Source organism: Ixodes scapularis, unplaced genomic scaffold (assembly GCF_016920785.2).
Source record: "Ixodes scapularis isolate PalLabHiFi unplaced genomic scaffold, ASM1692078v2 PGA_scaffold7__128_contigs__length_106722199, whole genome shotgun sequence".
Lineage (NCBI taxonomy): Eukaryota > Metazoa > Arthropoda > Arachnida > Ixodida > Ixodidae > Ixodes > Ixodes scapularis.
The window spans coordinates 15,024,340-15,044,780 of NW_024609882.1; the positions used below are offsets into that span (position 1 = coordinate 15,024,340).

Below are 20,441 nucleotides of genomic sequence, written 5' to 3' on the forward strand. Positions count from 1 at the left end.
TCTTTTAATCCTTTAAGTGGTTTCTTGTTCAATAGAAAGTTTTTTTGGGTCTTTTTTTGGGGGTAGTTTCCCTTTTTCTTTACCCTGTTTTGCGTGGTGCAGCTTTTTGGATAAGGACGAATATCGCTGGGAAGAATTTGGGCTGTGAGCTTAGTTGGTGTGCACGTTGCTTCCTTGCTTCTGCACATGTCGGCTTCACCCAGATTGTTGCTGCTTTCAGTCCCGTTGAGGAAAATGTCGGCACATGAAACTTCAGCAAGAGAATCATGTGAACTGCTTGCGTCAGCCATGATATGATAGCTGTTTCTGCAGCTGCTCAGCAAGAGAATCACGTGAACCGCTTGCATCACTCATGATGATAGCCGTTTCTGGAGCTTCCAGTTCACTGGAGGGTGTCTCGGGTCGGGTGTTTTTTTCGGTACTCTCTATACACCAACTCATGTTTACAAACAAACCGGAGCGCCCCTAGTGGACGTCACCGGCGCCGCGCATGCGCCGTGGATGGTGGGCAAGAAGCCCGCCGTCGCCCATAAACAAACCATTGAATTGCGTTGTTGTCGGCGTCGGTGGGAGTCCCCGTGCTCTTTTTCGCGTTGGAATTGTTGATGCTGCGTCCTCCTAACAATGTCTGACTACTTGAGCGGCTTCAGCAAAACTATCGAGGCAATACTTTGCGTGAATAATGTGACGTGCGGCGATTCATTTCACGTGGACGCCGCAGAATGGGCGCTAAAGCCTGACTCCCACGTCGAGATTCTGCTCGCCATTTTCAGTAGCGACGTCGCTCGGACTGCAAAAGCGTGGACCGTAGCTGAGATGGTGGACATCAATACTGAAAACCTCAAGTAGAATCGGGCATTACAAGTCGGTGATGGCCACTGGTAACAATGATCAACAACTTCTTGTATCTGTTTACACTTAGCCGACTTACCCCAACCAACCTTTAAAAGTGTTTTGAGGCCTGCACTTAGTTCTTATCGCAATTACCGGGTCAACGTTTGGTTTACGAGCCGCTGTCGTTTGAACAAACTGACGACAAAAAGCGGCCAAGTTTGAAAGAGCAGACGACAGTTCGAACGCACGCGCAATGGAGTACGGGCAAGAAGCACCGCGTCCCGCGTCAACAAACCATTCGAATGTCACGTTGTCGGCGTCTGTGTGAGTCTGCATACTCTTTTTCGCGTTGGAGTTGTCGATTCTACGTTCTCATCGCAATGTCTTACCACTTCAATCGCCTGAGCGAAATTATCAAGGCTCGTTACGCCGCTAAACTTTCCGTAAATAATTTGACGTGCGGCGATTCATTCGCATGAACGCTGCAGAATGGACGCCAAAACCATGATGAGATTCTTGTAGCTATTTTCGGTCGGGACGTCGCTCGTGCTGCAAAAGTGTAAAAGGTAGCGGCGATGATCGACGTCGATATTGAAAATCGGAAGCGGGAACAGACAAAGCGTAACAAGTAGGTGATGGGCACCGGTACCAATAATTAAAATCTTGTATCTGCTGTTTACACCGAGCCTACTTAAGTCTTTTGAGGCCTGCAATTACTTATCATTGCAATCACCGGGTCAAAGTTTGGTCTACGGGCCGCTTTTGTTTGAACGAGCAGACGACAAAAAGCAGACAACTTTGAAAGAGCAGACGATAGTTCGAACGATCAGGCGGCCGTGTGAATTTGAAGACGCACTGAATCCGTGGGTGGTCCGGACAACTAGGGGTTTTTCTCTCGGTCATGTTGGAACCAAGCAAATACATCTGGCAACTACAAATTGTGGCCCGCACACGCAATCGTAGTTCGACAGCGTCAGGTTTGCCCTTTTCACGGCTGCTATCCACGTTCTCGGACGAATGGAGGGTGCAAAAACACATGAAAACTGATCTTCAAACCTTGCCAGACTCTCTTGGCAAAGCCCCCATCGCAGCATTTTGACGAGAAGGCAGGTTTTTTTGTCTCGTTTGTTCCAAAGGAACACAGGAATGCATGTCTGGCACGGCGACTTCTGCCCACCGCCCCAGACCGGAAGCGCGTCCGGCGCGCCACCACCGCGGCGTGACGTAGGAGAGTTGAGTTGGTGTATACGTCCACCAATATCTATAGAGTGTACCCAGAAATTTTCATTTTTTTACACTGCATGTATATATATATATATTTTTTTTTTATAAATTATTTTTATGTTCGTTGATGCTAAAGAAAAGGTACAGGCTCGTTCGAACACATTTGTCTTTGTTCCACATTTTGGCAGAAATTTTACTTCAGGGAACTATTGTTCGGTAACGGGACGAAAGGAAAGGCTCATTTATATTGTTTTTTCCAACTGTATTTTAACGGGCGATGCAACTGTGGCATTATCTATTTTAGTTTGTCGTTGTCTTTTACAAAAGATGGTAACATTTTGTCGACAACATAAAAGGCAAAATATTTGTTTGATTTTTCAGCGCGATGTTAGCATCAAATAAATTACTTTTGGGAAATTTCGTTTGTATTGTTGCACTCTCCGATCATTCTGCTGCGTACCTAGTGAAGAAAAATGTGAAGTATTTCATTAGTTTCCTAACGATTGTTTTCCCAAACAATGTCGGTGTGTTCCAGGTAAAAACGACTAATTTCTCTTACAATTCAATCTGTGAAAATCCTGGTCAGGCCGCAGCCGTGGCCTGAACAGGAGGACAATTTGATTTTTGTGTTTTCCCCGCTCGCTTTCAAGGAGGACCCCGATCACAATGCCGCACCCAACGAGTCTGCAGAGAGTACAGAGTCCGAGTACACTGGAGGCATCTATTCGGACCACTACACCACCCTGCAACAGATCGGCAAGGGTGCCTACGGCTGCGTCAAGATGGCGTACCGCAAGACCGACCGCCTTCTGGTGAGGAGCACCAGCCCTGCAGCGGCCATTGTTGTCAATCTAAAACCTACTGACATTGCAATTGGTTCATGACTAAACGACGTCGGAGCCCAACTCTTGGAGATCCAGTTGTAACAAAAATGCTAGCTTAAGAAACATGAAAGAACTGGGAAAATTTCAGTATTACTTTTAATGTTCCTTACGCAGTAGGCTCGCGATAATTTAAACTCTGATATTTCATACTTCTGGTTAATTCAAACAAATTCCAAAATTTTGGTTGTTCTGCTATGCTTCTAATGTATTCATAAGCCCAGTGATGTGATTGCTGCGCCAATTGCGCCAAACTGCGCCAAGGGGCTAACCCTGCTACATCCTGCTACATTTTGCCAAAATATGGGTAATCTGCACCAAGCCTGCGCCAAAGGATCAATTTTGGTCGCCTTTGAAAACCGAAGCTAAACTGAGTACCGTAATTGAGCACACATGAGCTAGGTGGTGCAAGCAGCCGTCCGACACAAAGTGCCGTGCATCAATCGTTCATCCGGTCTTGCATGGTTTTTCCTGCCGTCTCTGGTCTCGCATCTTTTTGAAAAAAAAAATTCAATGATGGACGTGGGCGTGTGCGGACGCTCATGCTGATTTCACAGCATAACCATGCCATCATGCTGTGAAACGAAACCATGTTTTTGCGCGGCGGGGGTTACTTTATGGGCTGAAGCACTCGCTCCTAAAAGCAACGGCCGTGAACAAACTATATTTGGTCCCTGTCTGCCAGTCACCATGGTCACGTGACGTCGGATGTTGCCGTCCCCACGTTACTGCAGTTATGGCACTTTCTAAACTGAAACGTAAGCACTGCCGCATGTTCATCAATAATCTTGTTCTTGTTTAATACGCTACTCCAAACATCCCTTTAGCTCAAAGACTGTTGTGTCGAAGTATTGATTACCTGGGTTTCTCTCGGTGTTTCTTTAGAGACCTACCCTGGTACGTGAAACAAATCAGCAGCGAAAGAAAGTTAGTGAAGAGAAGTGAACTAAAGCAAAGAAGGCAATGTCCGCATGCTGAACCCGCACAGCGCGCTTATTTGTCTCCAATTCAGTCGTTGCACAAAGTGCTCCAAGAATGTTTTGACCTTGGCTCGCAATGTCTTGCAATGATGCGCTCAGTTTTTTTTTTTTTTTTTTTTTTTTTGTGTGTGTTTACCTTGTATCTCGCCTGGCAGCCTAATAGGCCCGTTCGGCTGGACTGTTTTTTTTTGTTATTGTTTCTGTCGTATTTTGGACAGTTACATTTTGCATACAATTTTGGGAATTAGTTGGAAACGGAGCGGAGTGGCATAGTTTCGATCGAACAGCCATCTCCGCTCGCGCGACAATTTCGCATTGCACGGCATTAGTTACGTGTTTCATCAGTTGGAGACTGCTTCCATTTATTATATTACTAGTCAGCCTAATGATGTGATATTTTCTACTAAGCTGGTCATTTTCAAATAAATTTTAATATGTGCCGTTTGGTCCGATGTAATTGTATTATTTAACTGAAGCATTGCAAAATGTGTCATGTCATTGGCATTTCAGTTACATGTTAAAAGACTCCCAGGAGGTCCATCTTGACAATAATTGGTTGATTGCGGCGAGCAATGTGTCCTTCGTTTGTCCACCACTTGAAATGAATATCTTTTTTTTTTCTTCTTCTAAGAATATCTGCTCCAAAAGCCACTTTCGCTGCTCCGAACCACTGTTTTAGCTGCTCCAAAATCCAGTTTTGCTGCTCCAAAACTCTGTTTTGGCTGCTCCAGAACGTGCTCCAAAACGGCTAAAGCCAATCACATCACTGTAAGCCCCTTAATTCAAACATGGTTTTCGTGTAATTCATGCTTTTTGTTCTCGCAGCCTCGTTGAGCGCGCTCTTTCCGAGCACTAGTGTGCTGCAGGGAGGCACACTTGCGTACAATTAAAACTTCCGATAATTCAAACAAAATTTGTGGCTCCCTGGGGTTTGAATTAACGAGAGCCTACTGTACTCAAAGATGAGAAACACTGCGGCAGAAGGCTCATGTGGTAACGGACAAGGTACAAGCCGAGGTGCATTTACCCCTCGCAGGTGATCACCAAGTTCATCCGCAAGAGCAAGGTGTACGAAGAGAGCTGGGTGACGGACAGTCTGATTGGCCGGGTTGTGCCCCTGGAAGTGAGCCTGCTCACCACCCTGCACCACCCCAACATTGTCAGGGTGCTGGACGTCTTCGAAAACGCCGGACACTTCCAGATGGTCATGGAGAAGCACGGCGCCGGCATGGACCTCTTCGAGTTCATCGACAGGTCCCCCTGCCTCGACGAGCCCTTGGCCTCCTATGTCTTCCGCCAGGCCAGTCCTTTCGGTTTTTGACGGAAAACGTGTGTGGGGAAAGCGTGACGTCCCGCTCAATGTAGCACACTGTGCTCACACATTGTCGTCGGCGTGACACCGTTACATTACGTGACGTAGTATCATGTGGCTCCATGGTGTCACAATTGTGTAACCTCGTGATGTTGCACACACGCGAACGGCACGTGACCAGCTCGTTTGCAACACGTGTTGTGTGTCTCGCAAGTTTATCGGATATGATCCGATAAACTTGCTTAAATGCTTCAACACACATGGTTAAATTTTTTTCAAGGTCAAGTTGTTATTTGTGTCCTGCCTTTAATTTTATGACCAGTTCTGCCCTTGTGGCAACAGAGCACGGCCTGTTTTTAAAGACACTGTGTTCTGAAAAGTAGGGGTGTGCGAATACTCGAATATACGAATTTGAATCGAATAGAAAATTCCCGAATAATTCGATTCGCGAATCAAATTCCTAGTATTCGGTTACTCGAATATTCAATATATTCGGCCAAAGGCGCGCGGTGGGCGCGGAGCAAACAAAAAAGCAGTTTTTTCTCCCGATGTAAGCGCCGTGATGTTAGACAGACCATGCGAGAAACACCTCTTGGACCTACCATTCCACAAAAATCTAACGCGCAGGTTAGAAAACAGAAAAGTAACGAACGCCACAAACTTTATAGCACGAAGATTTACTCAGGATCATGACACTATCTACCGTTGAATCACAACTGAAACATCCCGCTTGCGCCGCTTAATTCCGCGCCAAGCCTAATTCTTTTCACGAGTAAAACTTTTCGTTTCAAATTGAAGCGCCGATGTAAAACACACTTGCCGCACTCGCAGAAATCGGCGACTGCACCACTGCACGATCACAGAAAGAAAATCAATGTTACCACGCCGGTGAAACCAACCGAGTTATCGTCGTCGTTCTTTTGGAACCGCAAATTCTGATTCGGATTCCGAATCAGAACGACAACTCGGTTGGTTTCGCCGACGTGGTAACGTTGGTTTTCTTTCTGTGATCGTGCAGTGGTGCAGTAGCCGATTTCTGTGAGTGCGGCAAGTGTGTTTTACATCGGCGCTTCAATTTGAAACGAGGGGCTTTACACAGCCTTACTCGCTTGGCGCGGAAGAAACGGAACGAAAAAATAGTGTGCCTAGATTTGAGAGGGTTTCCAACAGCTCGATAGCCGCGTTTGAATTACGAACTGCGAGAAGGTGCCGAAAAGACGAAAGCGTCGGTTGGGTTCGGGCAGAACAGGGCAGGCGTCGTCGCTCTTCTGTTTGTTCGCCTTCTTTCCACGCGACAACACAACACATGCGCATTCACGATCAATCTGCGATAGAGCCGTCTCTGTGGTTTCAGTTTCGGTTGCTCCCTCTTTTAAATGAAGGCTCGCTAAAACAGGATAGATAAACGAAAAAATGGATGCGTAGCGGCAGTTGGACGGTGACTTGCGCCACCTAACCACGTTTTTTTTTTTTTTTTTTTACTTTAGATTATATTGTTTAAGCCAGTTTACCTCGTTGCTGTTTACTCAGATTTAACACCTGTCTATTTATGTGAAATCAAATCCCAGGTGCCATTTTTTTTCCTTAAAATGGAGACCAACTATCGCAAAATGGCCCTTTTCTGAGATATACAAATATTTTAAAAAAACGTTGCGGTGTTAGGTTGTGTTTTTAAAGAGAAAAAAAGGCACGCGTAACTCTAACTTTTTTTTTTGTGACGTTTAGTGTAGATAGATTATGTTTGTACCATAAAATTGGATCTTTAGTGCCCAATGTTCAACAGCAACTGCTTTTTTTTTTTTTTTCACCGGAATTTTTTTACATGTTTGCTTTTGTTTTGTACATATTCCGCACCAGGCGCATACTCTGCACATATAATAATCGCATTCGGAGCACACTTTGAAAAATTCCTACGGATAAAATCACTATTCGATATTCGATTCGATATTCGGGCTTTTTTTTCTTGATTCGATTCGGTATTCGATTCGAAAACTACTATTCGGTATTCGGACACCCCTACTGAAAAGCGTTTTGAGGCAAAGTTATTTCTCTCATTTGTGTCCTTCCATGGCCTTCCCACTTCCACCTGTGCCATCAAATGTTTTCCTGACATTTTATTTCAGTAAAATTATTTATTTTCAGTTTATTTTACTTGTACCGATATAATTTTTTTAGGTTTTTAGTGCGAATCGAATAGGGCTGTTCGGCAACTTTGAACATTTCTAAAGTATTTCAAGGTCTCAAAACGTCGCGCTGACCGCACCTTTCCCCGGCAGGTGGTCAGTGCCCTGTCCTACCTGCACGGCCTGCGGGTGCTCCACCGGGACGTGAAGGACGAGAACATCATCCTGGACGAGTGCTTCCACGTCAAGCTCATCGACTTCGGCTCGGCTGCCTTCATGGGCCCCGACCGGTACTTCACCACCTTCTGCGGCACCGTCGAATACTGCAGCCGGAGGTGAGCCAGAGGCGACGATCCTCCTGGAAGGGCTTTACTCAATCTTGAAACGCTCGTCTCGAGGCCGGTTCGCACATTTGAGAGTTTGACCGCGTGTCGCGGTCTCTCGTAATTTCTTGACGCGGCACACTGGTGCCACCGGTCGGGTAGACAGGGAACTCTCAACATGGCGTACCTATGTTGATCTCTTGAAGTGATATTACCCTCCGTGTGTTTCTCTTGACGTGACAATTATTTCCCAATGATGCCAGACCCATTTTTTTTTAAAAAATCATCTCTTGAAAACGAATATAGGAGCTTGCAACTTGAAGGCACTGACAGGTCAAAATTATATTTATATAAATTTTCCGAAATGATTGAAAACAATTCGGTATTTGTGAAGTCAAAAAACAATTTCCAAAAGCCGAATTTGAAGTTCCCGCGCGATCCGCGCCAGTGCAGTGATGTCCAAGATTGAGTCCTTCTGCAACTCGACTTTTCTTGTCTCCAAACCGTCCGGACCCGAAGTGTCATGCATGCCCACTCCCCGCGATCAGCTGCTCCGCTTCGTGCGTGCTGCCTATCACTGTGAGCAAACGACACTTCACTTCCGAGTTTGAAGTTCTTTTAGGGCTCTTTCAGCAATTTCAAGTTCTTTTAAATGGTGCGGGGTTGAAAAGAATGCACAGTGGACTTTCGTGTGCGATGCAGAGGGGCCACGTTGCGCCGGTTTTACGTGAAAGGCTGCCCCAGTGGAGTGACAACCGAAACTATGGCGCACTGACACCAAACCCAGTTGTTTTGACGATTTCCTTTTTGAAGTCTGAGAGGTCGTTGGGTGCCTAAAAAAGAGAACATCATCCGATTCGCCGACTCACCAATCATCCTCAGTGCTACATGTGCCGAACGCTGCGGCGCCGCCATGTTTTCAGAGGGAGAATGAAAAGCGAGGAGGCGACATCACTCCGGATTACAATTTTCGGTATTTCAAAAAGGAGGGCCGTAGTGCACTCACAATTGCGTTAAAAAATATGTTTTACGAATACCATTATTAAATATTACCGAAATATCGCTTACAAAGCTTCTAAATTTTATAATTGATTACATCATATATGAAATGCAAAAAAAATAAGGGAAGAAAAAAAAATGTGTGCACGTATGGGAAATTTTTTTATTTTTTTTTATTGCGGCAGTTTTTTCCTTGTTTATGACTACAACTTGCATGGATCTAGACAGCCACGAAAATACAACCTTTGGGGTGGTGTATTTTGTTGTCAGAGTGAAGTCGTGCTGTTCTATATCATTAAAGAAGGACGGGCATTTCAGTGTTTTCGATTACAAACCTGAAAAAAAGTCAGCGTATGAGAAGCGTTGTGCGACAGGGCAGGGACGTATGTAGAGATATTGCTTGCTCTCGTTTTATTGCAAACTGCCAGTATGTCGGTGTTTTAAATCTCGTATCAGGGTGGGTCCAAGTAGTCATATTTGCAAGTAAAAGCTAAAGATGGTAAAGTGGTAAGCTTACAAAAAGCAGAAAGCACAAGGCTCTAGAAAATCACCAGGGTGCCGCTGGGAAGATCGGCTGCTTTACAAAACACCACTGCTGCTGCTTTTTTCTTTTTCCAAGAAAAAGCAGTGTTGCTTTCTCCCCCTCGGTGGCCCTTGATTTTTCGGGGGTGGGTTATTTGGCCCTTAAACTCGAATAATTTTGAGACTGGTGGTCTAAAGTGATTGTAATTGTGCCGTGCGTATGTTTGGGCAGCCTGAAGTTAGTCAGCCTCACCGTGCGTCTAAAGTTTTCACCATAAAAGTGCAGCCAGCGCAGTACAGTCTTTAATGAGTGTCGGGCAGTAGCGATGCATGACCGCACAATGCTTGTCCAGATCGAAACCGGCGGCGGCAAGCGTCTAGCCCAGGATTCTTGGGTCCCTCTGCGCGAGCTTTTGGTCCACATGCTCCGAGTTGCAGGGCGTTAGCAAACTTGGCCACTGATTTTTCTTGGACAGTGTGTGAAATGGATGTTGTGCCTGCCTCCCCCCCCCCCCAGGTTCTGCAGGGCAACCCCTACGCTGGGCCCGAGCTGGAGATGTGGGCCTTGGGGGTGACGCTGTACACCCTCATCTTCGGGGAGAACCCCTTCCTGGACGTCGAGGAGACCATCTCAGCCTGTCTGAGGCCCCCATACGAGACCTCCGAAGGTTTGCGCTTGCCTCCGCATCGTTTCGACAGGGTTGTCTTAAGGCAGAGAAAGAAGCCGCAATTTTTAGGGAGTCTCAATGAGGTAGATTTTTGTAGGTGCTTTGTTTCAAGCCGGTTATTAGAAAGGAATGAAGGTTTTTTAGTTTTATTTTTTTATAAGCGTTTTGAGAATTTGGGTTTTCCAGGTTACGTTTAGAAATATAGAAGTAGCCTTGTGCGAATAGTGGATTTTGAGTTCGAAGCGAATTCGAAGCGAATAGTGGTTTTTCCCGAATATTTTCGATTCGAATATCGAAAAGTTTTTCCACGCCTATCACAATTATTGCATAACACTTAGACAAAAACCCAGCTAAACTTGTGAAGGTTGTTCCACTTGTTAATTTATAAACTAAGTTTAATCTATCTATATTTACGAACTGTGACCTCAGGAGGTCTGGTGTCAGAAGGTCTGGTGTTATACTCTTGCATAACAGTTTAATTTTGAATCTTTTATCACAATGTAGACACACATTCACAAACTTTTCATTTATTTTCGAACAGAGTCGGCACAAATGCACCATGCCGCTTTGAATGTATGCTTTACCTCCAAGCATGCAATTACAATATTCATACTTTTCCAAGTGTTTATCGCGGCGGGTTACCCCATTGAGTGTGCTTCTTACTAAGCACCGGTGCGCTGCGGAGAAGCAACACCCGCGGAGCTCGCTTCCGCGGGTATCGCTTCTCCACAGCGCACCGGTGCTTGGTGAGAAGCGCACTCAACGGGGCTAACCCGCCGCAAACAACACTTTGAAAAACGCGAATAGTGCAGTTCTTCTCGAAGCGAATATCGAATAGTGTATTATTCGGAACTACTATTCGAAATTTCGAATATTCGCACGACCCTATATAGAAGTATAATTAAGAATGAAGAGCATTGACTGGTTTCTACATACTTTCTTAAAATTAAGGTAAACAATATAGAATTGGAGCGTGGTGCAAGAGCTTCGCAGGTTTCTTGAATTTTTTGTAAATCCAGCCATTGCCTACATGGCCTTTGAAGCATCTCAGTCTCCATCCTGGACTTTGCTGGTCTTTGGACATACAGTGCAACCTACTTATAGCGATAAGAAAACCTGAAATTTCAATCGTTATGACCGATTATCGTTGTATCTGGACTAAAAACTGATCATTCCCAGTCCAGGAACTCTAGAAACTGATCGTTATAAGTGGTACATAGTTATATGTGGTATCGTTATAAGAGGGGCATACCGCATACCTCTCGACATCACTGCTTACATATAGTATTTGCAATGCACAGCAATATCACTTCAGCTTAACAGAAACAAATTATCTGCTGTTTCTGCAAAAACAAAAATTTTTAGAGTACCAATTTGTCACCCTTTTTTTTGTTATACTTTTTTTCTTCCTTTTTTGCACGGATTCAAATGGAAAGAAAAGGGCGAAGGATAATTGACAATGAATGTAAAGGCGACATGGGGGGGCTTGCTCTATAAGTCACTGCAGTTCACAGAAGCCAACAGAATCTAGGTTAATTTCTGAGGCCTGGAGCCAGCGCGCACGTTCCTACAAACTCTTCATCGTTCCCCAGAAAACATCTTTGGAGCAGAGCAATTTGGGGAATGATGTTCCCAAATTCGGGAAAAAATTGGGTTTAACCCGATTTTCAAGAAACTCGTTCGGGATGCAAATGCTGTCGGGATATGTCAGGCTTTATCCGAAGAGACCCCAGTAAAAAGGTACCCAAGCTGCTGCTTGCGCGGTAATCAGGGCCTAAGCCACAACGAACGCCACCTTTGCGCAGAGCTGTGGGGTCTGGTCTCGTGGCTGCTGCACCGTGACCCCCAGAAGCGTTGCACCCTGCCGGAAGCGGAGCGCCACCCGTGGACCACGCAGCCCGTGTGCCCGGAAAGCTACCGCTTCGAAGACGTGGTTCATGCCAGTGAGTGCAGGTGTTTGTTTGCTCGTTTCCGCGTTGTCAGCGGCTGCAAAGTGCCTCAGACGGCAATCGAAATAAGTACATTTTCTCCGGCGGCTGGCTGGACAGCTGTTGATCGATCCAGTTTACTACTTTTAAAAAGTGAAAGACAGGACAGACAGACGGCTAAACTGCCCCTTATATTAATGCAAAAAATTCAGTTTTAATAATGCATCTTTATTTGTGAGTCTAGTTTGTCTAGACAGGACTTCGAGCACTAAGATTATCAGTAATGGAAATAAGTAACTACAGTTACATTTCCTCATCCTGTGATCAAACTGAAAAACAATGCCATTACAAAGGACAAAAAAAAAAAGGCCTTCAGCATTTAGACACGGGATTGCATATAGGCACGCATACAAGATTTTGAGTTCACATCGTGATAGAGGGTTGATTGCAGAATACCACACGTGGGCTTAGTTGTGGGATGCAGGATTGAATACGAGGCGAGACAAAGCTAAACACTTTTGTGACACTCCCACAGCCCCGGAGGAGATCTGTCCATCCAAGTACTTCCAGCAAGACGGCTCTATCTACTTCAGCTGCAGCCTGTATGACATTGGCAAGGGGGCGGCGGCCGCTCGTACCCCGAGCTGCGGCAGCTCGGCCAGCCGTTCGAGCCACACGAGGGTCCAGTCGCACGGTCTTGCTACGGCCAACCCTGACGAAGCGGCCGACCCTGACGGAGCGGCCGCGGCTGGCACGTCCGGTCCGATCTACGAGTCGACCGACATCTTAGAAGGCCTGGAAAGCTGTTCCTAGAAAAGACGGGTCTCGGCCTGCGTCTTCATTAACCCGTCCCTCTTTTAAAATTTATTTCGGTTTAAAATTTTAGGTGAAGAATCCGACGTCGTTTTTACACTTTACAAGCCCCTCATATTTACTTTCTTTTAAATTTGCGAATCTTCCAACGGCAGTGCGTCGCGACTTGCTTCGTCTTGTTTTGGTCTAAATTTTTGGACCGGAACCTACCGTCATTTTTGCACTTCTCGAACCGCTCGTAGTCACTGTTCGGATTCGCAGGATCCTCGACACCGGCGCGTCGGGACTCGCTCAGAATCTTTAGCACTGTGGCGGAGTTTTACGGTGCATTTGTTATTCCGCGGCAAAGTGAGCTCTTTTGCCGAGTGTTATATAACGGATCGCGTTGCGTCTTAGAACTTGAAAAGGGAACAGAACACATAAACATTATATTATATATATATTTTTTACTGTGGCGTCACGCTTAGTTTTTTAGAGTTTTGAAAATGTCCGAATGGTTTTGATGGGAATGACGCAATATTCTCGACCCGCAAGACTTGTACATATGACGCAACCATGTTTCTTTTTTCTTTCTTGGCCGACATTCCAAAGCTATGAAAACGGCGAGACCTGCAACAAAGGTTTTGGGAGCACTCTGTTGATTGAAGCCTGTGTTGCTGGTCTCCCTTTTTCTCAATTTTTTTTACTCTCCCGGCAAAAAACAGTTGTCGGAACATTTAGCTTAACCATGTCCTAAGCCACATCACCTGTTCTTTTTCTGGCTTATTCTTGCAGCCAAAGTTTCATGCCTCCCAAATCGCCGAAGAACTCTTAGTGTGAATATTTGAACGAAAAAAAGCCCAACGTGGCTTTGAACAGGTTTTGAGCAGAGAACTGTACATACATGTATTTATTGACAAATAAATGTTTACTAGAAGAACACGCTCCACGCTTTCAGGATACCACTCTGTTCCAAAATGCGACGTCTGGGTCCGGTTGAATGAATGCGACTTCTTCTAACCATGTGCTTGGAGCGCTCCAACAGCTTGCACTGCAGGAGTAGATGACGATCGTGCCAAACTCCAATGGGCACCCTGGAATGGAAAGGGATGTTATTGTGTTGGAAAGAGACTCAATTGTGGGCATTTCAAAGATGCCCAGCGCCGTGTCCCTTTGGTGTGTGGTGTGAAAACTGCCGGCTTTTGCCCCCAAACCAGAGACTACAAAGGAACCTGGCATTGCAATCTTTTTGTCTAGATGGCAGCTCAATTCTGCACACAAACCTTTGAAATGGGCTCCTTCGATCTCCAGGGTCGGGATAAGTGCCGGCATGACCTGCAGTTCGAAGCAACGGCGCGCTCCACAGTTTGCACATGTTGGGACGACCCAGGATGCCGGTGGCTGACTGATAAACAGCGGCTTTCCGTCCCAACAGAACCTTGGTGAAAACAAATTGGCCCCCGTTACATCCACGGGAAAATGAAGTGACCCGCAAGTTATGCCAGTATAGTCTGTTGCAGTTTAAGAATGGCTGGACAAGCCCCTCACGTAAAACTCTCTGCTTGCCACGATTGGTCGTTTCCTCTTCTACAGCGTTTGTTTGGCTAAACTAGAAAGAGTGGAGAGCTTTTTGGGAGGAGTTTGTCCTGCTATCCTTAACCTGCAACAAAGTATAGTAGATCTTGCACTTACCTGATCAGTTGTTCGGGACAACGCTGCAATCTCTTGTGAAACTTGTAAAATGTCTGGTCGCCGTGACTGATGCTTGCTTTTTCGTAAGTTTCTTGGGCGTAGCTTGAGCTTCCTTGACCCTTACTGCACAGATAATGGACAAAAAGTTGCAGTCACTGCAGAAGTTAAATGCAGCAATGTTATGAAAGCAATGCTTGGATGCTTACAACTTTCTCCATACTAAGCGCCCATTCCCAAATTTTTAAGACTCGAGAAAACGTGCATGGTAAACTTGCATATAAAATTGGTGACCGGACAAGTGCCCATCCCCCATTTTTTAGCGATTGTCTACAACTTTCGGGTGGGCGCTTGCCCGCTATTTTACGATAGATCTGTAAATACATTTAACTAACACTTAACAAAAAAAAAGTATGAGTGGCTGCTTAAGGGAGTTGCTGAAACTGACAAATTAGTGAAATACATTGGCATTTCTTTGCGAAACTATTCCTCAACAATTCACGTGGATACGGTCTCAATCACCTAATTTGTTTTGATGCACCGCCGTCCTCCAGCTCATAGTTCTGCAACAGTTTCTCGATGTGGCTGTCGGCTGCAAGGTCTTTCTCGGCATCTCGATCCTCCTCAATGACGCCAACGTAGTAACTCCTAAAACTGCTGCCTGCCGACAAGCTTTCCAAAGCGGCACGCTGCTCTTGCTCGACACGCTTCAACTCGCAAGCGCGCTTGACAGCATCAACCCCCTCAATCGTCTCGGGCTGAACTTCAGCAAAATCCATGTCGTCGTCACGAAGGTTGTCGTCGGCCGCAGATACGACGAGACCTTGTAGAGATTTTGTTAGGTCATTGCCTTCTTCGGCTTGGGGATCCGCACTTGTGGAGCCGGGACCCGAACCCCAGTCGTCCTGGGAATCGAGCCAATCGGAAGACACCGCTTGCTTCGCCTGCGCAAGGTTTGTGACTTCGGATCCATCGCAGGTCTCTTGGCTTCTGATCACCTTGTAGCTGCAATGAAGAGAGTCGAGTAGAAATACAGGGTGTCCATCACAAATCCTAGAGGTGTAAAGCGAGTCGGGAAAATCGGCGGATAGAAAGTTGAAACTTTCACAAAATCTGCATTCAGGTAGTGCGGTTTACCTGGTGAAATTTCAAAACATAGCCCCTTTTTTTGTGAACGAAGACACCAAACTTTCTCGCTTCGCCCTTGAGGAGATGGCGCCACAATCAGCCGAATGCAGCTAACGGAGTTCCCGGTTGGGCCGATTGGGGCGCCGCGTCGCTGGCTTCTCTCTCGTACGTCCACCCAAAGAGCAGATTCGTTGGTCTAGCCAACAGTCTCACGCCAGACTGTTTCGCCGCTGTACTTTTGAGCGCTGGCGTCGTGAATAGGATCTTCGCTACCAAAACCGAAGCACTCTGGGCTCTTCCGACCAATCACCAACCTTCAGTGTGAGGGCAAACGACCGTTTTTGTCTTCTCTTTTTGTTTGAGCTCGTCACTCCAAGCTTTCAAACCGTTCCGCGCGTGTTGAAATCGAAAGTGTAGATTTTACGGAGTACGGGGCTGCGCGTCTGCGCTCAGAAAATGATTAGAGGGATTAGAGACGTCTCTAGTTTGACAGAGATTCTGCCGAGTGGGTTGCGTGCCTCATGACGGCGTATTACGGAGTCTACTGCGCGGCCAAGTGGTGTAACAGTTCTTCAAAAGAACTCGGAGTGCTTATTCTTCCGGTTTCCAACAAACGGCGGGTGAGCCTTTATATCAAACTTTTTTGTCAACGTTCGAAACTGGAAGCATTGAAATATATGATCTCTCAATCTTTCCATTACAGCATCGAAATGGATTGCGTATGCAAAGCGCCAGGACTTTGGAAGCCTGCCGGTGAGCAAGCTGCGTCCGTGTCGTCTGTGCAGCAAGCACGCCGGTGCAACCGCGTTTGCAAAATGTAGGAAGATTCGTTTGCGGAAAAACACGTGCCTCACCGTTTTTGTTACGAATCCGTTGCTGCAAGGACTGGTTCCTCCAAGTGAGTTGCTGTCAGAGTCTTTAGTTAATTTGACAGCTTCTAGGATAGAGTACCCAAAAGCGCCCACAATCAGTCACTCCAGAAGATTTTTTTTTCTTCTTTGCGTTGCCAATTAGCGAGTTTGTTTATGGTTTATTTATCGTTTATTCTTATGGAGCTCGCCTGCAACCCTGCGTTCATTAAATTAAAATGCAAGCCTGCTTTATATCGCAGTTGATTAGTTTGTTTGGGTATTCAGCATTTTTGTTTGTAGGAGTTGTTTATAGACGCATTTAGATAATTCGATTATAAGTGCTGTTCTGTTAGTTTGTACATTAAAGTAGTTAATTTGGTTTTTACATATTTGATAACGTTTACTGCCTACTACAGTTCTTGGTTCCGCTCAAGGGGCGGTGGACTGCCGACGGAGTTTGTAAATACGTGCTTGGAATACTGCAACTAATTTGAATGGTGTTCAATAAAATATACATTTCAATGAACGTGCTGTTTTTGTTTTATTGCACTGGTAATTAATATCTCGCGGAGCGCATTTGTTGCGAAGTGTAGCGCGCGCGGCTCGTCTGCTCGACCGGTGCCGCGCTGGCCGCTCGCAGCGGTCAGCGCGACACCGATCAAGCAGACGAGGAAAACAAACCGAAAAAAAAAAAAATAATAATAATAAAAAAAGGAGCGGGAGGGAAAGAGGAGAGAGCAGAGAGAGGGAGAGGAGGAGGGCTGGAGGGCGCCTGCCGCGCCTGCGCACGCCAACGACATTGGTGGCGCCATCTGGCGGTCTCCCAATATTTGATTTGATTTTATTTTATTCACGATACCAGAGGCACTCCTCCTACAAATGCCCGCCCTGTTTTAAAAAAGTTTTGGCCCATTTGATTGACTGACTGATTTACTTTTTTCAGTCTCACGCCCTACTTTCTGCCACTTGCGACTTGTGGCGCTAGTTTCTCCTTACCACGGTGGAGGCTACAGCTGCACTCGGCTGCCACAATTGCCTAGGCTCATTAGCCATTGACAACTACAACTCCGTTGTCCGTAAACACGTCCACGCCCTAACAAATTTGTTCCTTTTCTTTTTTACGTGAAGGGAGCTACGTTTTAAAATTTTACCAGGTAAAGTCCAATACCTCAATGCACACTCGATGAAATTTTGAGCTTTCTGTGTGCAGGCGCCTATTTTTCCGGCTCCTTTTAGTGCTTTGTTCGACGATTAGCGCGAGCCACTTCGACAGACGAAAACGTAAACCTTCTCGTAGGAGGTTGGAAGAACTTGCCTTTCCTGCTTGTTCCAGCAATTTGGGCTAATACAGCAGAAGACGTAAAGTGTCCGATGGTACCATTCTGTCCTGTCCAACGGACTGTATACTTGAACTAGGAGTAGGCGCTGTTTTCCGCACAGACAACACTTGAGGTCGGGCGCCGACTTGAGAGCGGTACTGGTCCAGTCCTATTAATTAGAAAAAAGAATTCTCGAACAAGAGGTTAAGGCGCAAACGAGCCGGAGGTGGTTAAACATTTGACTAAAAACCCTGAGACTGGGACGAAAAGGGACGGGCAAACACAGTCTCAAGTGTTTGTCCGTCCCTTCTCACGATTGACGGCTTGAACAACAAGTGTGCGATAAATGGAGGCTCACCGGTGTGCCCCCAACCTTGTTGACTTTCCACGACGTCGGATTGCCATTTACGTACTCGTCTTTGATGCCGAGATAGAAAACTAGCGAATGATCGGACAGAGCCATGAGGAAAACACGTGGATACCCGAAATATGTAAACAAAATGTTGAATGGATCGTCTCGGCTACTTTGTTTTTGATTATGGTCTATCTTCGTTTTTACTCTAGTTCACGCACCAAAGTAAAAGTTGACATATATTTGTAAATAAAAAAGCTTGTATATTATTTTATACAAAAATATAATATTTTCTGGCTCATATTTTGTTTTTACCTGCTCTTATTTTTAAAGTTTCTGAAATTTAGCTAATCTTGGCCACTTTTGCTCTACCTGCAAGGTCTACCAAACCAGCAAACAACCCTGACGCCGCTCAATTTCAAATATTTTTGTTTAGGTTCAGGCGGCGCAATTGTCCGTTTGCTAATGCACTAATTACTGTCCTCCTTAGTACGGTACGCTTAATGTTTACTCTTCCAACTTCTAGGACGACCGCGCCTGAATAGACATAAACACTGACATCTTTGAGATGGCTGACAGCGACGAAGTAAAAGCCATCCTGAGCTCCATCCTTGTGAGCGAAAAAAACGGCTTGACGCTGCAAGCCTTGGAGGGTATGTAGAGAATCGAGTGTTCGAACCGTTAATGTTAACTCAGTTTCAGTAGTCACTAAATACAAGTTATGATGTAGATAGGGACTGTCATGTACCAGCCGAAGCGTGAACAACGTGGTGGCAATTCTGTTCGCCATGTTCACTGCGTGTATCTTTCAGCGGAATACCGGTCTATGAATGGTGCTGGGATTCCATTCAAAAGCCTCGGACATGCTACGCTACAAGCCTACTTCGAGAGCATACCGGATGCGGTCACTTTGCGGCGGTACGTATAGTCGCGCCAGCTAGCGCGTGCCGTATGGCTCAATTTAAGAGAAAAAAAAAAAAAAGAGCTTTAAACTTGGGTTTGCGTTTTATGGTGTCTTCCTTTGATTGGGCTTATGAATAGTTCTCTAGACAAGTCTCTTCTGTTGACTTCAGTGATAAAAACTACCTAGATCTGTGTCAAGGAAGTTCAGTACCAGAATGAGCGGCTTTTTAATTCACAGATTCCTCCCTGTGGTAGTTTCAAGGTTCTTTGTTAGAGTAGAACTTTGCGGCATCAGAAATCAATTAACGAAGTATCGGTAGCATTTTGCCTAGCCGTAGAGTTCTGAACATAAAGAATGGAATAGTTTTATCATTATTTCCAACAAACATGAGCTTGTAGCTTTGAGAAGTGCTTTTACATACGCATAGTTATGCCAAGACATCAACTGCCTTGCTTTCGCTACTGCTGAACGAATGTATGTACACAGGGATCAGTCTGCTTCTATGTTGCAGGGACAGTGTTTTAAACGTTGATATGAAAAAGAAAAAATCTCAGCCTTTTCACTGTGGAGAAGAAGGAAGACCAGCGAAGCTGTACTGTGATGGAATGAAGTAATGGCCGGCCGCAAGTCGGCAAGCCAGAGTGGAAAGGTTTGCTGCCATCTGTGAGCGATGGTGGCAACCAGACAACCGGCAGGCCGGTTGTCTGGTTGCCACCGTCGCTATTAGATGGTGGAAGCTGTCCAGAGTTTTGTGTCGAGATTTTTTCGCCCACGGACACGATACTGGGGAAACTAGCCCTTAACAGCTCCGCTGTGAAAGAGTGTAGACACCTCGTTTTTCAAATTTTTCAAGCACCTTCCATTTAAAAAAAAGAAAAAAATATTTCAATGACGGTGAAGCACGGTCCAAACCGACACACATTCCGGATTCGTGTGCCGGAACCCGTAAAAAATATATGTCCCGGTGCACGAAATACGGAGAGGGTTTTGAACGTCTTGGTTTGGGACGGCTTCACGGAAAACATGGACATATTCCGAATACGGGGCGAAGCAGGCAGAGTACACGTAGCGCGGCGGAGGCTGGCGGAGGTACTTCGCAGCTACAGGTGTAATGCGGCCGCTACAAGTGCCTCCGCTGTCGAGAAAATAGTGCGTTATCTGCTCCACGACATGGCGGCATCGGCAAAGTTGATCAGTTTCGGGTGCAAAGCTCGGTGCCAATTGAGCAGAACGACATCGTCACGAGGTGGCAAAAGTACCTTCACTATTTGGCGCGAAACTGAGAGGGGAGACGAAAAAGTTCCTTTTTTCCTGTCGTCGCAACTTAAAGGGTGATGGCAGGGCATGATTCTAACTTTTTCCACGAAGCGACAACGGTAGGACGAGGCAATCACATTGCTTACCTGATTTACCACGCGACTGATCGCAAATTACCATGCTTCTCATGAACACCACATATTACGGACGAGTAAGTACTAATTTGAAGGCGACGTTTCAGAAGGCATCCTTCATTTAATAATGCCAGCAGAGGAGTAGACTGGGTCTGGAGAGGCGGCATGGTTGTGGCGTCACTCAAGCATGTGGTGAGCACAGCATGTTCACGGCGCCCCGC

The 20,441-nt window shown here is 45.8% G+C and overlaps 2 protein-coding genes across 3 annotated transcripts in view; one reads left to right on the top strand and one right to left on the bottom strand.

The window, feature by feature from the left end:
* Window positions 1-13,526, top strand: part of LOC120839020 (PAS domain-containing serine/threonine-protein kinase-like) — a 28,854-nt gene extending 15,328 nt beyond the window's left edge. Inside the window, 6 exon segments of the mRNA XM_040209222.2 lie at window positions 2,709-2,870; window positions 4,956-5,219; window positions 7,508-7,689; window positions 9,716-9,866; window positions 11,672-11,809; window positions 12,330-13,526. Coding sequence (XP_040065156.2) covers window positions 2,709-2,870; window positions 4,956-5,219; window positions 7,508-7,689; window positions 9,716-9,773 — 666 coding nt within the window. The 3' untranslated portion in view covers window positions 9,774-9,866; window positions 11,672-11,809; window positions 12,330-13,526.
* Window positions 13,479-18,093, bottom strand: LOC115318640 (programmed cell death protein 2-like). 2 transcript variants are annotated; one of them, XM_029978351.3, is made up of 6 exons: window positions 17,932-18,093; window positions 17,570-17,742; window positions 14,798-15,280; window positions 14,279-14,401; window positions 13,870-14,024; window positions 13,479-13,680 (listed from the first exon to the last, which is right to left on the bottom strand). In XM_029978351.3, the coding sequence occupies exons 1-6, from the start codon at window positions 18,034-18,036 to the stop codon at window positions 13,541-13,543; spliced, it is 1,179 nt and encodes a 392-aa protein (XP_029834211.2). In that variant the 5' UTR covers window positions 18,037-18,093; the 3' UTR covers window positions 13,479-13,540. The 2 variants fall into 2 exon arrangements, with proteins under 2 accessions (XP_029834211.2, XP_029834212.2); XM_029978352.2 differs by lacking the exon at window positions 17,570-17,742 and having other exon boundaries at window positions 17,932-18,069.
* Window positions 18,094-20,441: the final 2,348 nt, after the last annotated feature.